Source organism: Triturus cristatus, chromosome 3_2 (assembly GCF_964204655.1).
Source record: "Triturus cristatus chromosome 3_2, aTriCri1.1, whole genome shotgun sequence".
Lineage (NCBI taxonomy): Eukaryota > Metazoa > Chordata > Amphibia > Caudata > Salamandridae > Triturus > Triturus cristatus.
In genome coordinates this window covers 229,017,451-229,042,077 of record NC_140584.1, presented here as the reverse complement: position 1 = coordinate 229,042,077, position 24,627 = coordinate 229,017,451, and the positions used below count along the sequence as shown (strand labels likewise).

The 24,627-nt window shown below is 43.1% G+C and overlaps 1 protein-coding gene across 1 annotated transcript in view; it reads left to right on the top strand.

The window, feature by feature from the left end:
• Positions 1-24,627, top strand: part of LRP1B (LDL receptor related protein 1B) — a 3,634,433-nt gene that overhangs the window by 3,573,416 nt on the left and 36,390 nt on the right. Inside the window, exons 87-88 of the mRNA XM_085647014.1 lie at positions 1,995-2,099; positions 16,503-16,579. Of these exons, the coding sequence (XP_085503140.1) occupies positions 1,995-2,099; positions 16,503-16,579 (182 nt within the window). The remainder of the gene's footprint in view (positions 1-1,994; positions 2,100-16,502; positions 16,580-24,627) is intronic.

Here is a 24,627-nt window from a genome sequence, read left to right as displayed (position 1 = left end):
CTAGAGTGGTGGTTTCTGCCTGGCTTTGGCGCATGCCTCAGCCAACCAGAAACTCCATTTCTAACACATTCCCAGCATTGTGGCGGGCGGTGCTCTGAGCACCGCCCACCACAATGCTGGGAATAGGGGATGCCACCGCCACGGTGACAGTGGCATCCTAATTGCCGTTGCGGGACTGTCACACCACTGGCGGCCAGTGCCAGCACGGCTATGGTCCGCCCACCATCCTAATCGACCCCATAGTCTTCTGAGTAAAAAAGTAAATTTTCCTTGCTTCAATCTTTATACTGCAAAGTTTTCCTCCAACCTTCTGACAGCATGTGTCTTGGCTCACATTTCACAACGCAAATTCCACATTGCCACAGGGTAATTTTCACCATGTTGCCCGAACTCAATCCCTTGATATCAGGGTTCAAATTGCTCTCCCTTGCTGAAGCAAGTTCCAGTTTCAGTCAATACGCAAATTTTCTAAATCCATGCATCATTCTCCTGACTCCTCGATATTTGCAGTGAGAAAAGACAGAGTCCTCCTTGACTAAATTGAAGGTTCCAAAAGGAAGGTAGTATAAACAGTAGCAATACATGATTACAAATGCCATTTCTTCACTGCTGTTTTGGCTGTCTTTCATCTTTCCTCTGCTATATCCTTTCAACACACCTTCTATCACTTCCTGCAGTATTTGCTTCTTTTAAGCTGTTAAACCATTTCCTATTGACTCTGTTCTCCAAAAACTAAACTTCCACAAGAGACAAGGCGCTTCTTTTTGAGCATAACATTTTTCATATGCTCAACAAATGTTCCACGAAGAGTCAAAATCACACTAAAATAAATATCTTTTTGAGCAGGCTAGCAAGTAATGTGGTCAGGCTGAGAAACATAATTTACCCCGCATGCGAAACAACGCATGCCATTTCAACGCCGTCATTACAACAACTGCGTTGTTACATCGCATGCCATAACAACACAAGTTGTTACAATGACTTGCTATAGGGGGCAGAAGGTGTAGGATTTTAAATCCAACACCTTCCCTACTGTTGCACAGACTCGAGTTGGAATAGTAAATTATACTAATATTGTAATGGCATGCGTTCTAAATGCATGTGTTATAACGTGGCCTATTCGATCAGGCCTACACAAGAGCCCCAAAGAGTGATCTGCCACAAAATACTATTGTATAAAAAAACAATGCCACATGGTCTGTTTTCAGATGTCACAATAGGGGACATCTATGTCAGTCTCATTTAAATGTACCCCTAATAAGTTACGCTGTTGAAGACGCACGTTATGAAGAGTGTGTTAATGAATGTAAGAGTTTGACACATGCTGTGAAATCAGATTACAAAAATTATGTTGGCAACTCATTGATTTCGTAGCGCACAAATTTAGATGAAACACCAAGGGCGTGTTGCAAATAGATATGGTATGAAGGGATGATACAAGGACATAGTGCCAATCTGGTACAGCATTGTGTAGTTGCCTTTGCAATAAATGGATGCTTTACACCTAGGTTAGGTGTTATCATAAAGTGGTCTAAATCTACTCAACATACATTGTCCATGACTGATAATCCTAGACTGAAGTTTAGCGCATGATGTCGATGTCAAAGGATTTATACAGCGCGGCTGCCCCAGCGACGGGGCGTCCCAGCGCTACCCAGGTACACGTTGCAGAAAGAGAAGCAGAGGGAGAGAGGTTAAACCGGGAATAACCAGGTTTTTATGGCATACAAACGTGTATCACAAATGTGTACAAAATAAGCTTTTTTTTTTTAATATGGCAATATCGTTCATAGTAATGGATCCTGTGTAATAGAGGAGGTTTTATCCAGTCAATATTTCTGTGCAGCTATGGTTTGATTAATATTTTTCTCCTTCAGCTTCCTCGTTGGCCCTGGTGAGATTATCTTTTTCATCTATTGAGAACCCAGTTCTAACAATTCGTAATAAAGTTTATGAGGATTGTATTGACATTGCCTTCTTCTTTATCGTCGCAGTTGCTCTAATGGGAAGATTGCACCGAGCTGTCAGTTATGTGATGGCTACTGTTATAACGGAGGCACTTGTCAGCTGGACCCTGAAACAAACATACCTGTCTGTGTGTGAGTATCTTTTGTGGAACGATCTGCTATGTTCTGTGATAAGCAAGATAGTTGAAAGCATTTTTATGACCATTTGCAAGTGATTGTTAATGTCTACCTATAAAGAAAAACATTATCGCTAGGTGCATACAACGATAAGTAGGAAATATGAAATAAATGCAGATGGGAAACAATACAATGGGAATGCAGAGTTTTTCATGATGTCGTAATTCCTTATGCAACTAAATCCCTTGCAATGCATACATTTTCAGTGTAAATTCGAGTTTTAAGATTCTTTAATGAGGATCACTGGCTGCTACACTGGCTCATGAGATTTTTTGTCATTCATGAAACTCCACAAATGGGGATATCATCTGCCATTGCTAGACTGGTGTCTGCACCAGCTCCTGCTCTCCATGAAATGACATTCGAATATTAAAAATTTAGTATCAGGGTGGTGGCTGTTAAATTACCCGTGCCTTTTAGCCTCCAATGGACACAGTACTCTATTGGAGAATGTTTTTCAATTGTTTTACCCATAACTCATCCCTTTGAGTTCGTAGCCCCATTATTAGAGGAGCATAGGTAACAGAATGCATTGTCTGTACACATTATTATCAGTGTTACTGTAGCACAACCTTTTAATTATTAGCTATTCGTTATTACTGTTCGAAAGTAATTTGCAATTGTTTCTGCTGATTGAGTACTGTAAAATAGAGTCTCTGCTAAACATGATTTTGGTTGTGTGTTGATTTCCAATTCATTGATGTTTTGCTGCTACTGGCAAGAGCCCTTCCCCTTTTGTTAATTTATCATGTTACCAGTTATGTGTGTAAAGAGTTTTAAAAAAAATGTTCAAGCAAAAGGCAGAGTATTTATTTTAGTTGTATTTTACTAAAATTCTGCAGATGCTCTGTTGGGTATAAAAGTCAGCGCTGTGACCAGAAAGTGAACCCTTGTGATTACTACTGTCAGAATGAGGGAATTTGCACTTTAACTGCGTTTAATGAACCGAACTGCAAGTAGGTTTAACCTTCCACTTAACGCTGCACATTATCGGGTATCATTTCAGGCTACATTTCATTGAGCCTCGCTTCGAATCATGCACATTTACATGCATTCTGCAATTGGTGTTTAATCGGGCTCAGTTGTGCTTTGTGCTTTGTGCTTTGTCGTTTACTTCATTGAAAATAATATTTTGTAAATAGGGTTGTTGCTGTCTATTTATAAGAGAGAAGCAGCACAGCTTGTTTTATCCTCCTGTGCTAAAGCTAAATCATAATTAATGGTAGTTTTTAAGTTGCTCACCCACTATGTAATATTAATCCATATATACGAGATAGACTGCTAAACATTCTAGATTAATATGTATTCTAAAATTGGTTTCAACATTTATTGAAACAGATTACTTAGGAAATCATGTTGCTACTTTAAACTTTCTATTCGTATATTATTGTTTGTCTGTCTTAGTCGTGTGAAAAATCGAGATTTGAAAAGTGTTTTCAATGTTATTTTTTTCAATTCTGTACATATCTTGTATTTGCTAAGGTTTCAAATGTGCCTCTTAAATTGGACGAAATTAGCAGAACACAGTATTGGAAACAGTTTACAAAGCATGCTGTAGTGATCAGTTTCTTCCAGTTTCCATGCAGGAGATGTCTTCAAATCAATATAATGTTCTTACAAGAGAATTATTTCCCAAAAACATTTTTGCAAGTTTGCCTACCATTGAAGTTGACTTTTTTGCAGAATGTATTTCCCACAACCAACGTTTAGTTGAAAACTTCTCTCACAATGTGTTTTAATTTACCAATCTGCATGAAGTTAACAAAAATTGTGGTCCTTAAAAAACACTTACAGAAGCAAAAGATTTGTAACTTTGCATACCATTTTAACGAATCCGTATTTTAAAAGGATCTTGAAAGATTCATTCTACCGTAATATACTTTCCCCACTTTAGTGTGTAAGATGTTACGGTCTTAACAGGGACTGGAAATGTGGGCTTTAAAACGGAATATTTTATAATGAAATGCCAGTGAAAGCAGAGTGCTTGAGCAAGTAAAACTTTTTGTTTCCCTATATACACAGAAATTGTTTAGAACACGTGATGGATTGTTAATTTTAAAATATACATTTTCTAGTTATATCTTTCAATGAGCTAAGGGATTGATTACGAGTCTGGCGGTCATAAGACCGCTCAAAGTGGGGGTGGTCTATCTGCTGCATTACGACTTCAAAAGCCATTGCAGAGGAGAACCATGGGCTGCGCCATGGAACAGTTGTTCCCTGGCGGTGGCGGAGCTGCGCCACAATGTAACATGCTGAGCGGGAGTGGCACTGTCCCGCTCAGCATATTACGAATTACGCCGCTGCCAGCCATTTCATGCGGGAGTAATAAATCCACAAAGAAGCTGTAATCCACAGGAAGACTTTATTATCTTCAACCACCGACAGGTCTAGCCAACAGGTCAGCTCTCCAGTGTCTCCTCAGTCAGAATGCCAGTCTCATCATGGAACCATGAGACCCACATTCTGTCACCAGGACGACCACTGACATTGGCTCTGCACAACAGAATACAAGTAAATTACAACACATCCCCTTTACAAACAACCAAAAGAACTCACAGCACCCCAGAAAATAAGATGCAGATACTAAGAAAGAAAAACAATATCTCTAGCATATACACAAATAATCTAAAATTCAAGAATACTCGAAACTAAATAGCACTAATACAAAATATAATCTTTAAACTTCGAAGGCATGTGCCTCCGTCTATTCAAACTCACAAAACCCCTATTCCTCTCTTCCAGAACATAACCATGAACACTGGCTGCACCCGGACCTATGCCATCAGACTTAACCAACCTAGACATAATCCAAGTACAGCCATTGTCCAAGGTCACAACATTCCTTCCCTCATGAAAAGGCTGTTGGTGCAGCAACAAAGGGCCCCCATTCCCCCTGCCATAGGGATACATTCGGGGGGCACAATATGTGCCCCCCTGTCTGTATTCCCTCAAAGCTCCAGCACCGTCCATGCCGTGCTGGAACTTTTTCGTCATTCCGATTGCGGTGCCTGTTTTCAGGCACCACCATGGCAAAGGTAAAGGACTGTTTGCCTTAAATGAGTTCAACTCATAATAAGACGGTCCGTCCTACTGTGGCTTTGGCACAGCTGTGGAGAGCCAGCACAACTGTGCCAAAGTCTTAATCAGCCTTTAAATGTTTTGAAAGAATATTTAAGAGTATGGAATAAAACAACATTTCAAAGTCAGCCACATTTCCTTAAATCTGTATTTCTCTACATGAAAAATGCATGTAAATACTGGAGGAAAATTCCTCTCAGTGCATGATCTCCCTACATTTTTGCTGACTATTAGGGCTGGATTTTGAACTGTTCAGTACCAAGTGTATGTGCTTTGTACCCTAAAACATCATAAAACTGGTTAATCCCCAATTGGCATTGAACTGTCAAATAAGTGTATAGTATGTAGTGCAGGAAAATATACCAATTGCATGGAAAGTTAAATGTCACCAATGCACTGCAGCTCCTATAGTATCGCCCACTTTGTTGGCTTTAGGCCAACATGAGTAGCCTGACTGCTGCAGCTTTTAAACCTTCAGGCAAAACTGTCCAAACAACACGTTTTCAGCAGAAATTGACCCTACTTTTAAAAGGTTAAGTAAGTCAGGCCTAAGTAGGTCTCGTAACCTACAAAGTAGGGTGACTTGTATTTTCATCGTGATATACACAAGAATTTCTTGTTGGACTGTTCCTACAGTGACTAGACCTCAAAAACTATTTTTACTGTAAAGGGCTGTAGTTGTTCTATGAGAAAAACTACAAAGAAATAATAGATTCATAATTTTTCTAACTTTGGTTTGACAACCTATCAGAATAAGTCAAATACTATTTTTATTGTTCATTAAAAATCTAATTCTGTGGTTAAATTGGATTTGTAATCAATATTTGGGAATAGTGACATTTAAAATATTTAACTTTGTTTGCCTGAACTTCTTGAAGTATAATTAACATCAGCTTGCCAGTAATTGACCTGTCAGTGCTTTACCTTAATAAAGTGTGATATCTGCTCCCAGAGCAGAAACAATGGCTTAGGTATTTTGGCAGGAAGACCTTGGTTTACGATATGTGAACCAGATCAGCCTAGGTAGGGCAACTGGGGAGTCATGAACTTCACTAGCGCACATTTTATGATGGTAGGCGACCTCAACAGTCACTTTGATCGTAAAGAATGTAACACAGTCACAACCATTATAGAGGATCTCAAAACATTAGACATTAAGCTTATTAGTAGTGTGCCCACACTTTGAATGGGCCATTTACTCGACCCCCTGTTTTCAAATCTGTGAGGCATTCACACTAACTCACTAATTCCCCTGGTATGGTTAGACCACCTGACAGTACCATTCTCCTTCGAGTTCTAATCCACACACAGCAACAAGAACCATGCCATATCCTGAATATTGAGGGAATGGTCCTAAGCTGATATGTCAGTCTTGAACCTCAGGCTTAACAGGAGTGGCCCAACCATGAGTCATGCAGTGGAGACAGATTCACCCACCATTTACAACTGTCTCTGAGCATCCATTGACCCAAGTCACAGGACACTGACCCCAGCTCCATGGTTTAGCGATGCACTGCATGATGAAAAGAAGTGCAAACATCTAGAAAGGATGTGGCACAAATCCTATACTGATAGTGAAAACATCACTTATGAACAAGCACTGAAGAGCTAGCACAAAATTTGCTGCACCTCCAGAACTTCTTTTTTCTCAGGCAATATCAATAAAGCTCAAAACACCCTGAAAACGCTCTTTCAAGTGGTGAAAAGCACGTCAGACCCCGCCAAGACATCCCCCGTCTTTCTGCCACAATCCCAAAGTTACTACCTGGCCTGTTTCTTTATTAAAAAAAAGTGGCTGACATTCAAGACTCCTTGACTTTGTCTGGCCCTTCAGATCACGCTAGAAAGAGGGAAAAGGTAGTGGATACTTGGATAAGCGAGACTAGCCCATGAGTTCAACCTCGGATGTGCTGAGTAAATGTGCATCTCTGGATCTTAGGACTTTCACAGAACTCTTAAATACCATAAAATCAGGCTCCCCCTAGACCCACTACATCCCATGTTTCTGAATAAGCTGGACCCACATGTGTTGGAACATCTAGTACAGCATCTGAACTCCTGTCCAAGGGAAGGGTATGTTCCCAAAGCATGGAATCATGCCATGGTCAGGGAACTGCTTATAAAGCCAAACTTAGACAGCACCAACTAGGCAAACTACAGATCCATTTCCCTCCTTCTACTCCTGACTAAGATTTTAGAAAAACACATTAATAAACAGCTAAAAAAGTTTATCGATTCCAATGATCTTCTCCACCAGTCCCAATCACTGTACAGAAGCAGCTCTACTGGGAGTGACAGAAGATCTTAAAGCTCAGACGGACAGAGGTAGTAACACCGCTCTGATTCTATTGGACTTAAGTGCCACCTTTTACACAGTTAGTCATAGCATATTTCTGCAAAGATAAGAAGGCATGTGTGGGGCACAACCTTGCAATGGTTCAAGTCCACACAAAACAGCACTGCTCACAGATCTACCCACTATCTTTTGGGGCACAGGCTAACCATGTTTAATATTTATATACATCCTCTTGCTGACATTGTAGAGAACTTTGGTTTGACTCTTTTCTCATACACTACAGATTGTCATCTCTGTGACAGTCGAGGAGAGCCAAAATGTAGGTGCCTTAAATACCTGCCTATCAAATATTTTGGCCTGGGTGAACACTAACCATTGACAATTGAACTGTGACTAAACCGAAGTCCCGTGGTAGGCAACCAACCCCAGCTGTGGGGTCCTCATTTATGGCTTACGTTATGGCTTACAAGGCTTGGAACTTATCCCACTCCAGTGCCAGCTGCTAAGAATTTTGGCATCTTGCTAGATAGTAAGCTCTCAATGAACACCCAGATCACTAACCTAACATCCTACTGCTTCGGAATGTTTAGATGGCTAAGAACGTTTTTTACTGTCTCCTTTTCTCAACAAAAAGAATAGTAATATAGGCATTGATCCTCTCTTGTTTGGACTATGTCAACAACTTGTATCTGGGTGTTGTGAAGGGTGCCCTCAAGCAACTACAACCAGTCCAAAATGCTGCTGCAAAGCTTCTTCTAAAGCCACCAAAATTCAACTCCATGGCTAACTTTTGCATGAACTCCCTCCCCTGGCCACCTTTGAAAACAAATAATTCATATTAAAACATTATGTTACATGCACAAACTCTGATTTAACACAGCCCCTCAATAGCTTAGACATCTGGTATCAACTTACAAACCACATTGTTCCCTATGGTCTAACAATTCCAACCTTTCCTCAGTTCCTAAAGTAAGAAGATTATGCCAAGGTGGTTATGTGTTCTCCTACCTAGGGCCCAAACTATGAAACACAATGCCATAGTCACTGAGATCATGTCAGTCCCTCTCCATTGTTTGGAACCAACTGAAAACCTGGTTGTTTGAATACATTTTCCTATCACTCTTTAAGAAAGTGATATGTGAAGGCCTAGTGCCGGGAAATCGATTATGTGTAGCTGCACAGTCAAAAAAACATTAATAATAATAATTGAAAGGGAACAGGGTGAGAACTTTCCATTCGTAGTTAAGTGCAAAGCGGACATGGGAAAGAGAAGTCTTCTGTCCCAAAGGTTCTCTGTAGCCAGCTTTGCATCAGACAAGTGAGAAGGGGGATGGTACCAGAAACAATTTAATGTAGCTGAGCAAGATGGGACTGCTCATTTCCCTAAGCACTTCACTGGCTGGCATGCAAGCTACTTTTAAGGTGGGAAGACAGATGGGCATGTAGAGAGGGGTAAATCCCAATTTCCCATATTTATATGATAGAAAACTAGGATACGCCCAGGCAATGTCAGACCTCTTCCAACCCTGCATTCCCACACTTCTCCTAAAGGAATTGAGGTCTTTTTCTATTTATAGGTGGACCTAAAACATGCCCTTGGGCCAGACCGATACTGTAACCATATGAAGACATCATTGACAAAACACTGACTACAGATGATCTTAGTTTTGAGTGGTTACTATAGGTGTACCAGGCCCAACCGCAGAAGTTAAGTGCTGTTTTTATTGAGAGAAAAGTAGGAATGTTGGATGGAAGGAGTTTTCTCATCAGAGCCCCTTTCAGCGGGCCTTGGGGCAAGCAAGGGTTACTTGGCCCAATTGTTGTGGTTGAGGCATTTTACTCCGGATGTCCTGGGGCCCAACCTACTGTGAATACTGGTAAATCGGTCCTAGTACCCCTGCTGCCCTTAACACTCAGTGGTTGAGCAGTCAAGGGAGATGTAGATCCAGGTCAGTAAACACAACACAACTCATATGCTAAACTGTGACATGTTTTTAGGACATTCTGGATCTAGGAATGTTAGACCACCGTGAACTCCCAAGGATTTCTAACTTTTTAGAAATCTTTTTGATTGGTCGGTTTCTCTGAGTGGCAGCAGAGTCTGGGTTCAAGTAACGCAGCTACACATTCTGATGTCCCTAGGTTACATTTTGGTGTCTTGCCTGTTGCTGGCAATAGGCTGAGCCTCATAAATAGGGTTTTATCAAGAGAAGTGGGAGAAAACAGAATCGTACATATTGTTAATATTAATTGAATTTCTCTCCTTGTTTGACTTTCAAATAGAAGCCAATGTGCAAGCAAACCCACATTTTGGTAAATACCCTCTAAGTCACATGATAGTATGGAAAACTCCAAATTCAGAGTTGTACAAATAATGCACAGGGCATATTTAAAAAAAAAAGGTTTCCTTTCTAACCCTTTTTTGTTCTTTATCTTTTACCGTATGAATTGATGAATGGTTGGTACACAATAAAATGCCACTATAAGCTGGATTTCAGTTATTGAGTCCAGGTGTCACTTGTCTTTGGACAGCCAACTCTAAAAATCACTGTGACCAGAAGAGTCTGACATGCACTACTTTTGTAAATCGACCAACGGATTAAAAGTTTCACAAAAATGCAATTCGCCTATTTCTATAGTCCACGTATTTTTATTACTTTTTTTATTTCAATTATTAGCTTCTCTGGGAAACCCCTGAGTGATCCACAAAAACTCTGAGGTCAGTCATGGTTTTCAAACATATTTGGATCACAAACTGCAAGTAGGTTGAAACCACGAAACATAATATACACCAGCCAACACTAAAAACAACTCTATCTGTACCTGAAAGGCAGGGAAAAGGATTCCTTAGAACATCAAACTTTTTCTTCATGTAACTTTAAGGAAAAAGTATGCTTTCTCGCAGGCAGGTCGTTCCCCACGCCGCTGTACTGCCTCGGTTATACTGGTGTTTCATTCTGCTGCACTGCTTTGACTGCTTTGACTGTACTTGTCTTGTTGTAGCTTGCCTAATTTCCTTTTTCCCCTCCTGCTAATTTCTGTGCCCTGCATGCCTTCTGTTCCCCCCGCCGTCCGTCACCCGCTTTTCATGCTCTTCCCACCGCTGCGTCCCTGCGTCCCCGTCCCCCTGCTCATCCATTTGCCGCCCCGCTCCCGCCTCCCAGCTGCTCCTCCCTCCCAACTCCCCTTATATGGAGGCTGCGCAGTGGGCGTGCCGCTGTCGTGAGGAAGGCGCGCCTAAGGCAAGCTGATCTGTGCCCGTCCGCGCCTGGACCGCGCCCAGTGCCAGAACCGCCACGATGCCCAACACTGCTACGATGCCAGCACTGGACGACCAAACACCTGCTTCCTGGCCGCCCGAAGTGCACCCACAGACCTTTCACCTGCCGGAACTGCAGGTTCACCAGCATCCGGCACGCCAAGCTGCCGACCAGGAAAGAACCCAACTACCTCAGATGCATTCTCCTCAACACCAGCTCTGCCCGCAAACACGCCGTTGAGCTCTGGGACCTACTGGACTCAACCTCCCCAGATGTTGCCTTCCTGACGGAGATCTGGCTGAACCCCTCCTCAGCACCCGACATCGCCATAGCCATCCCGGTCGGCTACAAGATCACTCGCAGGGACCACACCAGCGGAGTAGGAGGAGGAATCGCCATCGTCCACAGGAACACTCTCAGAGTCTCGACCAACACAGACGACACCCTCAGTACCACCGAACACCTGCACTTCCAGATCCACACCGACCCCAACACCACCCTCAGAGGAACCCTCATCTACAGACCCCCCCGGACCCTGACCACAGTTCAGTGACTCCATCGTACACGCCCTTGCCTCCACGGACTACATCCTCCTCGGTGACCTGAACTTCCACCTCGAGAACAACAACGACACCAACTCCACCACCCTGATCGACAACCTTGCCAACCTCAGACTCAGACAACTCGTCACAACACCCACCCGGTCACACGCTCAACCCCATCTTCTCCGCAAGCCCCCACGTCTACTTTAACCACACCATCGAACTCCACAGGACCGACCATCGCTGCATCCACTTCACCTTCAAGAAGCACACCACGCACCACCGCACCCAACCCTTTGCCTCTGCTGGAGCAAAGCCACCGAAGACCAGCTAACCACCTCCCTTGCCCAGCGCCCACCCGCCTACCCCACCGACCCCGACACCACCACCTGCAAATTCAGACAGTGGATCAACGACTGCACCAACACCCTCGCCCCGTGCAAGAAACCCTCCAACAGTCACACCAGCAAGAAATCCAGCTGGTTCACTGAAGACCTCCAGGCCTCCAAGCAAACCTGCGGACAACTGGAGAAGAACTGGCTCCGGGAACGAACACCGGACAGCTACGCAGCCCACAAGAACGCCACCCGCAGACACCATCACCTCATCAGATCTGCCAAAAAGGCCTCCTTCAAAGACTGCCTAGACAACAACGCACACAACAGCAAAGAGCTCTTCAACATTGTGAAGGAACTCTCCAACCCCAGCTCCAACACTAACGACGCCCCACCTTCGCAAGACCTGTGCAACTCGCTGGCTACCTTCTTCTACCACAAGATCGCAGACATCCAGGACAGCTTCAACACCATGACCGCCACGACTACCACCGAGACCTCCGCCCCCACGACCACCATCTGCACCAACCGCCTGCTCGCCTGAACCAACATCACCGACGATGACACCATCAAGATCATGAACACCATCCACTCCGGATCTCCGTCAGACCCATGCCCACACCACATCTTCAACAAAGCCAGCACAGCCATCGCACTCCATCTCCGGAAAGTCATCAACATCTCCTTCGAGACAGCAACCTTCCCGGAGAGCTGGAAGCATGCAGAGATCAACGCCTTACTCAAGAAACCCAAGGCGGACCCCAAGGACCTCATGAACTTCCGGCCCATCTCCCTGCTCCCGTTCCCGGCAAAGGTCATCGAGAAGTCTGTCAACAAACAATTGACCCGCTACCTCGAGGAGAACAGCATCCTGGTCCCCTCCCAGTCCGGGTTCCACAGCAACCACAGCACCGAAACTGCCCTCATCGCCGCCACCATCAGGACCCTGCTAGACAACGGAGAAACAGCGGCCGCCATCCTTCTGGACCTGTCAGCCGCCTCCGACACAGTCTGCCACCGCACACTACGAACACGCCTCCACGACGCCAGGATCCAAGAGAAGGCCCTGGACTGGACCACCTCCTTCCTCTCCGTCAGAACACAGAGCGTCCGCCTTCCCCCTTTCCGCTCCGAAGCCACCGAGATCATCTGCGGCGTACCCCAGGGCTCATCCCTCAGCCCAACGCTGTTCAACATCTATATGGCACTACTCGCCCATGTCTCCTGACTGCACGACCTCAACATCATCTCCTATGCCAACGACACCCAGCTGATCCTCTCCCTCACCAAAAACCCCCTCATCGTCAAAACCAACCTCCACGAAGGAATGAAGGCTGTCGCCGAAAGAATGAGGAACAGCCGACTGAAGCTGAACTCGGACAAGACGGAGGTCCTCATCCTCGGATCCACCCCTTCAGCCAGGGACGACTCCTGGTGTCCGACCGCACTGGGAACAGCTCCAACACCCACCGACCACGCACGCAACCTAGGGGTCATCCTCGACTCCACCCTCTCCATGACTAAGCAGGTCAATGCCGTCTCTTCCTCCAGCTTCAACACCCTCTGCATGCTCCGCAGGGTCTACAAGTGGATCCCCACCGAAACGAGAAGAACGGGAACACCAGACCCTCGTCAGCAGCAGATTGGACTACGGAAACGCCCTCTACGCAGGAGCCTTGGCCAAACTCCTGAGACGGCTGCAACGCATCAAGAATGCCTCTGCACGCCTGATCCCCGACATCCCTCGCCGCCGCCACACCACACCCCACCTGAGAGACCTGCACTGGCTCCCCATCAACAAGAGGATAACCTTCACGCTCCTCACCCACGCACACAAGGCACTCCACAACACCGGACCAGCGTACCTCAACAGAAGACTCAGCTTCCACACTCCCACCGCCAGCTCCGCTCTGCCGACCTCGCCCTCGCCACAGTCTCCTGCATCCGAAGAGTGACCTCCGGCGGCAGATCTTTTCTCCCACCTCGCCGCTAAGACCTGGAACGCCCTCCCCACCCACCTACGGCAGACCCAAGACCTGCTGACCTTCAGAGGACTCCTCAAGACCTGGCTTTTTGAGCAGTAGCAGCATTCCCCACCCCCCAGCTCCTTGAGACCCTCACGGGTAAGTAGTGCACTTTACAAATGTAATGATTGATTGATTGATTGAAAGCAGGTTTTTCCCATTTTTCTACAAAAACAAAACGTTTCTATATTTTAGTTATTTCTCAGTTCTGTCCAGGGGAATTCACAACCCCTGGATAACTTTAGAATCCCCAGCATGTTGCATAAGTGAACCAAAGGTTGGCCTGGATACCTATTGCAAATAAAAAGTTATGAAGGTTTGAGAAGAACTGCCCAAAACATCCAAATAAGGACCCTGCTCCGGGGGAGGAGGCTCAATAGCCACGTGCTTCATTCTGTTGAATAAAGTATTTGAAGGCAATGGACTTTGCCAAAGCTATAAAAAGTGAAAGCCGTGACTCGGAGGTTTAGAACAGTGCTAAAATAAACTTCACGTCTTGAAATGTTTATTTACGAGAAGAGTTGCATCCTTAAGAATTGAAAGTGTGGGAGCTGTAGTTTTTAATTACAGTTTCAACATGCTCTAAATTGGATGGCTAATGTCTCTCCTAGGCATTTACTTGTACTGGAGCATTTTTTAGGCTAAAGTTTCATGACACCATGACGGTCATTTGTTACATAGCTCTTTTGTCGACCTGGTCTTTTTCTATTCCTAGAATTCTGTTCATCCCCAACTGATCCTAAACTTAAAGAACCAGGTGTGGGCTCCTTTGTGGAAACATTTCAATTGGTAGTTTCAGACTTAGGGTTTCCTTTAAAAAGTTGATCAAAGCCATGAATCCGTATTTCTAAGTGTTTCATGGCATTACTGCAGCATTGCAATGTGATATTATGACTGGCATGGAAAGGAATCCAGATTAGCGCCCGCGAAATATTTGTGTTGAGTCATTAATGAGTAAATCTGTGACATACTATGTGAATACATGTGAAAATATAGTGGCAAATGGGATTATTAATACCTTCCCCATGAAATTTGAGGTAAATACGCACCTGCCAATTGGAGCATTCCATTCATGCATTGAGGGTGTTAGCACAGGTTCAGTCTCAAACCCCATATGAGGGCCCCCGTGGTAAACGCAAATGAACATTATATGATTGTACAAGTGGTTAATGTTTAGTGGGAAACAGATACGTTATCAAAAAGCAGATATGTAGTGAGCAAAAATCGGACTTTACTCATTTTTGGAGCGTCTCTCCAGTTCTTTCAATTTTAAACATGGCCATCCTATAACAGTTATCTGTTCTTGTTGCGACGCCAAAAGATTTGAACATATAATGATATCTAGTGTTCACCTTTCACTGAGAGTTTTAGCATGGATTCAGTTTTTTGTTGTTGTACTTTTGTACTTATTTTAACTGCCGTATGTTTTATATGTTTACAGCTGTGAATGTCACTTTGCCTTCTCTCTTGCAAGATAGAAGCAAGATCAAGTCCCAGACTGCTATTTCCAAATATGGAGGCAATTCATTCTGTTATGCCATCACTTTTTTTCCCATCAATATTGCAACTTTAGCCCATTCTTGGAATACAAGAATGCTGTTAGAAATATTTCTTAGTGCCAACAGAATCATTTCAGAGTTTAGAACCAAAATTGTGAGATCCTCCAGATTTTGCTTTACCAATTGAAAAATAAATGTCAGCAGGACCCTATTAGTAAATAATGCAGCCACAAAAAGGAATGGTATTTCTCCTACTAGAGAGTGCTGCTCAAGTGAACATAGGGGCATATTATCAAGCCAGCCCCTAGAAAAGTGCGTCTAAAACGGCGATAATGGGCTTGATAATATGCTCTGTGGAATTCCAATTGAATCCCATGTTAGATGTCCTTCACATCTAACATGGGCTTCAATTGGAATTCCATAGAGCATATTATCAAGCCCATTATCGCCGCTTTAGCGGCAATTTTCTGCCGCTAAAGCTGCGATAATTTTATCGCCTGGCTTGATAATATGCCCCTTATTTTGCAAAAAATAAATCTGGCAGGGCATGTTCGAAGGCACCTTCTTTGCCTACCAATCAGCGAGTTAGTACCCCCATCTGCTCTGCTTCTTCCCCATCTGTGGCTCACACGTTGATGGGTGTGGTAGTGGTTTTCCCTGGACCATTCTACACACACCTCTTGGCATCACTGGAAGACTTGTCAGTGCCTGCTACGCACAGCTCAAGTAAACCCCAGGTAACTGCATGTCCATTGTTGATCAGGACATGCCCTGCCACCACACACTTTTCAACAATGATTTGGTGTGAGGAGCCATTCGCCAAGTGCTAATAAGATATGGCCTACTCAGCAGGCACTGCTAGACAACCCAATGTGTTATGTGAGTGATGATCTGTACTACCCAGTGATAGTCTCTACTTCCAACATGGATTTAGGATCATTTCAGTTGTGGAGACCATGGAGTGTTGAGGCTGTTCTCCCATTTCCATTTGTGCTGATCCTGAATTCCAAGGTAGTTTTAAAGCATTAATATTATCACTTCATTTCATTTAGTAAGAAAAGGTTCACAGAAAGAATGTACACAAGGTGAAACATAACTAAAATACTTTTCTGACATTGCACTTTTGTATTTTCTACTTTTTGAAATATTGAAATATGTTTAACAAAACAGCATATTCATTAAATCATATTTTGTTCTCACAGTGGCTAAAATGAACAATCAATTATGTAATTTTTCTTCTGATATTTCTGATCTCTTTAGCAGGTTAATATGTTAACATTTGAATTCCATTAATTTTACCATTTTAATTGGCTCCTTTTAGGTGCTCAGCCAACTGGTCAGGCACGCAATGTGAGCGGCCAGCTCCCAAGAGCAGTAAATCTGACAATAACAGTACGAGTAAGTATCTCAAATTAGCATTTGCTGATGTTCCGATCATACAGCTACAGTTATACACACCAAGAATTCTGTTCCGCAATATATATTCTTTTCACATTTAGCAGACAATCGGTCAGGCAGTTATTAATGATAACGCTTTGCATTTCAATGACCTACTAATCTTTCTTGAATTTTGTTTGCTTCGTCCACATACCAAACAAACGTTTCTCCAGGATTGTCTTATTTTTTGCATATATGTGATACATAAAATTACTAGCGATGCACCTTTTTCCTTTCATGGCATCACTGAACATTGTGATCTAATTATATCTCACATTGTAAAATAATGGTTCTGAAATGTATCTGCCACAAATACTCTAGTCTGTTCTGCATACAGTAATTCCCTGATTTGATTTGTTCTTTACTACTATGTCTTTGAGGAAATTGATCTACAATCAGATCATCACTCAGTTCTACATTTCAACAATCCTTTAAACCCTACACTTCAATTAGTAGGACACACATCATAAGTGCTTCCAACCACTGTGCAGGGACATGTTAGGACGATAATTAAGACACTCCGAGAAAGGTTAGTAATTGGCAGACGATTTGCTGTTTTCTAAATGTCTGCCGCATATGGGCATCATATATCCCTCTACATAGATCTTTCATATAGTAATTTACCGATGTATTGGTTTATTTGCATGTTCTGCCCACTATAACTAATTGCTCACTGAATGAGTATGTAGTTTATTGTACGGTTATTAAAAACCATTACATACGGACTTGAAGGACACTTTATTACTAAAATAAAAGCTCTAATTAAAAACTTTAAATATAAGAAAAATTCCAATGTTTTCATTAGCACAAAACAAAGGTGTAAAAATCGGAAGTACAACCCAAGAGATAGCTTACTTCATTCAATCTAAAAAGATCTACCTAAAAAAATGAGGGACACACATACACCAGTCATGTTTAGGCTATTGTTACGCACTACACATTGAAATTACGTGCTCTACAAAAAAAGTAATATTATAGATTAGAACGATAGCCCTATATGTAGTTTCAGATAGGATGCCGCAGGCTTTTATCTAGAGGGCTCCCCACTTTTGTTCTACATTTGTTCTTGTCTGAGATGAATGGAACCCTATGTGGACCAAATAGACACCTATACTATAAAACTAGATTTTGTCACAGGGTGTAAATCGTAGAAAAGATCTTGGGATATGGACAGGTCTGGTCGATGGCTTGCTTCGATCAGATTATTATCATCAAGTTCGTCATGACTTTGCCTCTGAGATTCAAAATATGCTGAATTTTGATCTGAAACTTTCTCCCGCCTCTCACCTGCATGTATCATAAATGTCACAGATTACACTTACAGCTTTGGTAATTGTGGGGAGAAGCGGGCAGAAATTGCTTCCTGGCATGTTCTTCTCAATAATTGCAAGAAGACTAGATGTAGCCAGAAGCACTGGCTAACAGGTGTAAATTATGTGCAATAGGGACTCCGCTGCTGTCCCACGGAGTCTGCAGACCCGCTCTGATGATCCTGTTAATCTGTCAAAGCGGTACTCCTTGAGATGAATAACACCACACATTAATTGTAGTAGATCTTTTTTACTCTGAAGGTTCAGCAGATAGTCCAGAAAACTTGTAATTTTGCCTTCATTGTATAGAAGTGGAATCGAGTTGATAAAGGCAAGCCTATATACAGCTTTAATGACGAGATCTCTTGAGATTAATTTTGCCTGTTTCAGAACTATTCTACTTAATGCTTTGGGAGGAATATGGGATTCCCAAAGATCTCTAGTCTGGAAGGAATCCATTAAGGCTTTCTAACAATTTTCCCATCCTCGGTTTTCATCTATAAGAATTTGCCAAATTGAGTGTTTGACGTTGTCTTTACTTGCGTTCTTCACTTTGAGTCCATATGACAAAAAGCGCACTTCTAGTATCAAGTTTTGCCTGGGTAGATTGAATTCCAGTCACAAGCACTCTGCCGGGGCAGCATTTGGAAGTGCGGATAGCGATAACATTTATTTTGATCTTGATCCAGCCATGACTCCGGACGATTTCTGAATGTGAATGCTCCATACATTAAAGTTGCCATTAGCTTACTGTTGAAGACCTTACAGACTGCAGATAAGTTGGGATCATTCATTTTATGTATCAGCCGAAAGTAAAAATCAATGCCACACGGGTGGTCTTCTGAGGGGGCGTAAGTGGGCAGTATAACTGCGTTGTTCGTTGAAACAGACACCCATGTATTTGATGAATTTGACTCTTTCCATCTTCCTATTACACAGATACCAAGCTCCTTTGGTTTGGAGTTTCCTACTGAATGCTAAGATCTTGCTTTTGGCGCTGTTTATTTGAATGGTATTTAGCTTGCAGTAGGACTCCTAGGCAGTCAGTCAGCGTTGAAGGCCAATCTGAGTAGGGTCGAAGATAATAGCGTCAGCCACATATTGGAGCAGTTGTATTTTCAGGCCAACAATTCTCAGTGGGAATGCTCTCGCTTTTGCTAAATGTGCATTGATATCAGGCAGGTACAAGTTAAAGAGGAGTGGGGCCAGAATGCAGCCTTGATTTACCCCCTTGATGTTGCAATCATACCCATTGTGCCCTAGTTAGATGTTATTCGTATACGCTCCCACGTTTGGGAGTAGAGGCTGATTAAGGTTTTTATCAATGTAGTGGGCAGACAAAGAGTTTTGCAGCTTCAACCATTGTAAACTTCTTTTTACATGATTGAAAGCAGTAGAAAAGTCTATGAATACTGTGAACAGAGGGGAAGGGCCTTTTTCCATTGCTGCTTCAAACAGAGTAGCCACTGTTATCAGGTTGTCCTCAGTCCCACATTGTTTTTGGAAGCCCGTCCATGTACACAGTATTAGCTTGTTAACCATAACCCAATGTTTTAGCTCTTCAAGAAGGACTTTTGTGAATGCTTTACCATCTACATCCAGCAGGCGATGAGCCTCTGATTTTCCAGTAAATCTCTAGGGCCCTTCTTGTGTATGGGAATCAGAATGGAGCCCCACCAACTTTCTGGTATGATGTTATAAAGCAGACATTTCTTAAAAAGTGGGAAAAGAAAATCTGCCCACTAACAAATGGGTGTTGTAAAAACGATTGCTGGCAGGCCATTTGGGCTGGGGGTTGCTGCATCACACAAAGACTTGCTTTGAGTTAGTAATGTGTCATACTTTTGAATCCATGCTTGAAGTAAATCTTCCCTCTTTATTGGCTTTATGCTCCACTGGACCTACTGATTCATCCACCACATACAGATTGGCAATATATCTAGACCATAAAGCAACTTAGATGTAACTATGAGGCAGAGGTTTATCTGGCCTCAGTAATTGATGGACAAGGAGCCAAAATGCATGCAGATTTGATGACCTTTCTGCATCATACATTTTTAGGCATTGCGCCTCTTGGCAATTTTGTTTCAGATCCCACAGCTTTCCCTTGTACTGCTTCCTAATTTGTAGGAGAGTGGATTTTGTGTATTTGTTGGTGCAATCTTGAAGCGCTCACCTTTTTTCAGTTGTCTGATTTCTTCCCTTATTTAGAAGCCTTTTGTTAGAAATAGTTGCTAGTTGGCAGTGGTTTGCACACTTTCCGAATCAAAATCTTCCCTCTAGTCAGGGTATAGGGATTGCACAGTTAAGATAACCCCTGCTCACCCACTTGGTAGCTTGGCACGAGCAGTCAAGCCTATCCCAGAGGCAATGTAAAGCATTTGTACATACACACACAGTAACACAGTGAAAAGAATACAAAAGGACACCACGCCAGTTCAGAAAAATAACCAATATTTATCTGAAAAAAACGAGACAAAACGTCAAAAATCCGACATAAAAAAAAATCACTTTACAAAGGTTAAATCAATTCATTCCATAGGAATCAATGGATCTGTCTGTTTTAGCCAAAAGTACTGGGGATGCATCAAAATCAAAGATTAAAGCAGGCGAAAAAGCAAAGCAGTGCATTGGTTCCTTACTCCCAGGTGAGGGGAGGCCTTAGTTCCTTACTGCTAGGGGAGTTGATGCGTTGGTTCCTTACTGCGGTTCAGGGGAGGTGGTGCGTCGGTTCCTTACTGTCAAGGAAGGTGATACGTCAGTTCCTTATTGGAAGGGGAGGCGATGCGTCAATCTCGGACACGTGACCTCAGTTCCTTACTGCTGAACATCGTCGATCAAGAAATTGGCACCGAGAGACAATGTGCCAAAAATCCAGAAGTGCTGTGTTGAAGCGGTGGAGCAGGTGCTGCTTCGATGTCACAGCCGCAAAGCAGTTGATGCGTTGGTTCTTCAGCTGCACAGCAGGGACTGCATTGGAGTCAGAGAGGATTCCATGGACGTCAGTGACACGGTGCTCACTGCTCGGGCTTCCGATGATTGTTCAGCCGCACTACAGGCGCTCCATCGATTCTTCTGCTGCACAATTTTTTAGCCGCATGGAGGTGTTGCATCGAAAAAACGGGCGCTAAGAGTCGATGAGTAGTTTATCTTCTTTAGATCACTAGATTCTACTTCCAAGGGCCAGGCACTGGATTTGACACCACTTGGCAAGTTATGGCTCTTAGCAAAAGAGCCCAGACACTGGTATGTGAAGCCTTCATGTCCCTTAGACTTCTTAACAGGAGGCAAGCACACAGAAGCCTTTGGAGAACCTTGGAAGCAAAATGTAGAAATCACAGTCCATTCCTTACACTCCCAGGGCAGAAGCAGCAAGCAGCATGCCCGCACAACAAAGCAACCAGCAGAGTGGCAGTCCCTCCTACAGCATCCAGATCTTCTTCCTGGCACAATGTCCTTTAGTAAAGACCCTCTGAGCATACTAGGAACCTAGGAGGAAGTAACCCCAGTTAAGAAACTAAGATGGAAAGTACACTGTCAGGAAGGGAGGTATGAACAACTTAAAGGATGTTTTGGAGGATTGAATCTGAGTTTAAAAGAATTACTGACTCCTGGCATAGTGCAATTATGACCATTCTCAGGACAATCTCCAACTCTTGAGAGCATGAGCAGGCACAAAATGTTTTTCAACAATGGTGTTGAACCTGGCCCTTTTTGCAGGATCATCCCAGAACTTTTCGCCTTCTTCCTCCTAATTTGTCTGAACTGTTTTTGTTGGCTTTATGAATCTGTGCCTTTTACTGCTGCTAATCAGTGCTAAAGTGCATATACTCTCTGTATAAATTGTATTAGTGATTGGTTGATCCAACATTGCATATTTAATTTACTGGTAAATCGCTAGTACAACCCAATGTGTATGCCCAGGGCCTGTAATTCAAATGCTACTAGTAGGCCTTCAGCACTTACTGTGCCACCCATTGAGTAGCCCTGCAACCAAGTCTCAGACCTGCCACTGCAGTGTCTGTGTGTGCAGTTTTAAACTGCTATGTCAATGTGGTAAGTTCACCTAATTTCCAAGCCTAAACCTTCCCTTTTACTACATTTAAGGTATCCCTACAGGAGGACCATTGCAGCTCCATAGGCAGGGTGCACTGTATGTGAAAGGTAGGACATGTACTGGTGTGTCTTACATGACCTGATAGTAAAATATTGCCAATTTCATTTTTCGCTATAGCAAGGGCTATCTCTCGCATAGGATATCATTGGAGCTGCCTTGTATCCTCTTACAAGTGTAACTTGCAGTTGGGAAGAGATAGAGATTTGGTGTTTGGGATCCCTGAACTCTCAATTTAAAATACATCTTTTAGTGAAGTTGGTTTTTAAATTGCATGTTTGAAAGTGCCACTTTTACAAAGTAGGACTTTTCTAGCTTAACCATTTTGTACCTCTACCTGCTTGTGTAATCCATGTCTGATTTAGACTGACAGATGGGATGTTTGTAAATTCACTCTAGACAGTCACACAAAGAGAGCTGAGGTGTGCCCTGAATATCCTGATTGTCCATCTACAGGCAGATGGATCTTCCTGAGCTACAGTGGTTTAAGGAGTTGTCACTGACACCTGAATAGGGCTGGCCTGTCCTCACAAAAACTCCACCCCACCTGTAGAGTTTCAGGAGCCAGGTCAGGGAGAAGCAGGGTCTTGTGCACTACAAAGACTTTGCTTTGAAGTTTGCCTACTTCAAAGACAGAAACTGGTAAAAGTACTGGAGCTTAACACCATAACTTCAAAACACTTCTGGACTAAGACGACATTCTGCCAAGAAGAGAAGCTGGAGAACTTTAAGGAGGGGAACAATCACTCTGCTTATTGCTGTGGTGTGCTGGCCTACTGCTTGCTGCTTCTGTCTTAGAGAGTGAAAGAAATGGAATGTGTTTTCAACATCCTGCTCACCTAGGTTCTCCAAGGGCTTGTGTGCGCTTGCCTCCTGTTAAGAAGTCTCAGGGCCATCAAAGGCCTGTAACCCCTGAACTCATCTGCTGGGAGTTCCGGCCTGCCAAGTAGTGCCAATTCCAGTTTGGACCCTTAGAGGTGGCTTTACTGCAAAGGACAGAAGGAAATCCATGCATCAAACTTCAGCGCCTGCTTTTCCCGCCGCAGTCTTGACGTGCTGTTGAAAAACCAATGTATCACTGAAGTGCCGCCGAAGAATCAACGTAGCGCCTGCCATGCAGCTGAAAGATCACCACAGCCCTGCCATGCAGCTGGGAAATTGACACAGCACCTGTTTCACCGCAGCTGTATCAACCCAGCGCATCCGGATTTTTGATGCATCGCACCTTGGTGTCAAGTTCTTCATAGAAGTTGCCCAAAAGTAAGGAACCGAGGCCACCTGTCCAGAAGTTGATACAGCATCTCTCCTCACTGTAAGAAACAAATGCTTCACCAAACCTGGGAGTAAGGAACCAACGCATCGCTTTGCTTTTTGGGCACTGAGTCTCCTCCTCTCCTATTTTCTGCTTTGATTTTGGTGAATTCCAGGTACTTTGTGGTAAAAGTGATTTATTAATGGTTTTCTACGACTGAGCTATTTCAAACCTTTTAAAAGTAATATCTTTGCTTATGTATGTTAGATTTTTGTTGTTTTGGTCTTGTTTTACTTAGATAAAAATTGGTTACATTTCTTAATTGGTAGGGTGTCCATTTGTAGTGTTTTTACTGTGTTACTCTGTGTTTATATGCACATTGCTTCTGAGATAGGCCTGACTGTGCATGCCAAGCTACTAAGGGGGTAAGCAAGGGTTATCTTAGGTTGTAATCCCCTTACTCTAACTAGATGGAAGGGTCCCTACTTGGACAGGGTGCAAGCCACTGCTAACTAGAGACCCTCATTTCTGACCTTACCTAATGCACAATAGTTTGTTTCTCCTTTAGTGGGAGGCTTTGGAATGGCAAAAAAACACTTTCAAGCAACCTCTGTGGAGCCGCTAGTTGGAGGAGCAAAAATGAATTGCTCCTCTAACATAATATTGCCCTCCATATAGTTCATTTGAGCTGTTCCTTAGAAAGAGTATTGTATTGTGGCTGGAGCAGATATTCTGTCACTGTGCCCAGATATTTTGTATCAGCCTTTTGAAATGGATATGAAAAACTTTACTGGGATACGTTAATCCACGGACTTGACCATCTCTTTAAGATTACCTGACTCCTCTCAGTGTGGGGCAAGTTCACTGCACACAAATCCAACAAGTATTTCTGTGGAGGTGTGATGAAAGCATATGAGCTGTGCATGTGAATCAGTATTGTTTTGTGTTTTAGCACCAGGAGTAGTAGTGGTAGGAACATGAGTAATTTCCTGCACATTCTCTTGCTTCCACAGCATGCTATTTGTGCCAAATCGATGTGTGAAGATAGTCTCTTTTTATAGAGTGAACGTGCACACTGAGTGTGTTGCTGTTCAAGTGCTTCTGTATTTGTATAGGCACTTGTGTTTCTGGCTTTGAATGACAAAATCTACATATAAGCATTTCCTTTGTGTACTACAAAGAAGGAATTTGAACAATATTCAAACTACCTGCAAAGATTAAATATAACATTTTGTCAGTTACGTCATGTGTCATTCAGCCTTCTCTTCTAAAATGTCACATACCTTTTGTTATCTTAATGCAACTTCGCATTGTACATCCGCTTGAAGCCTAT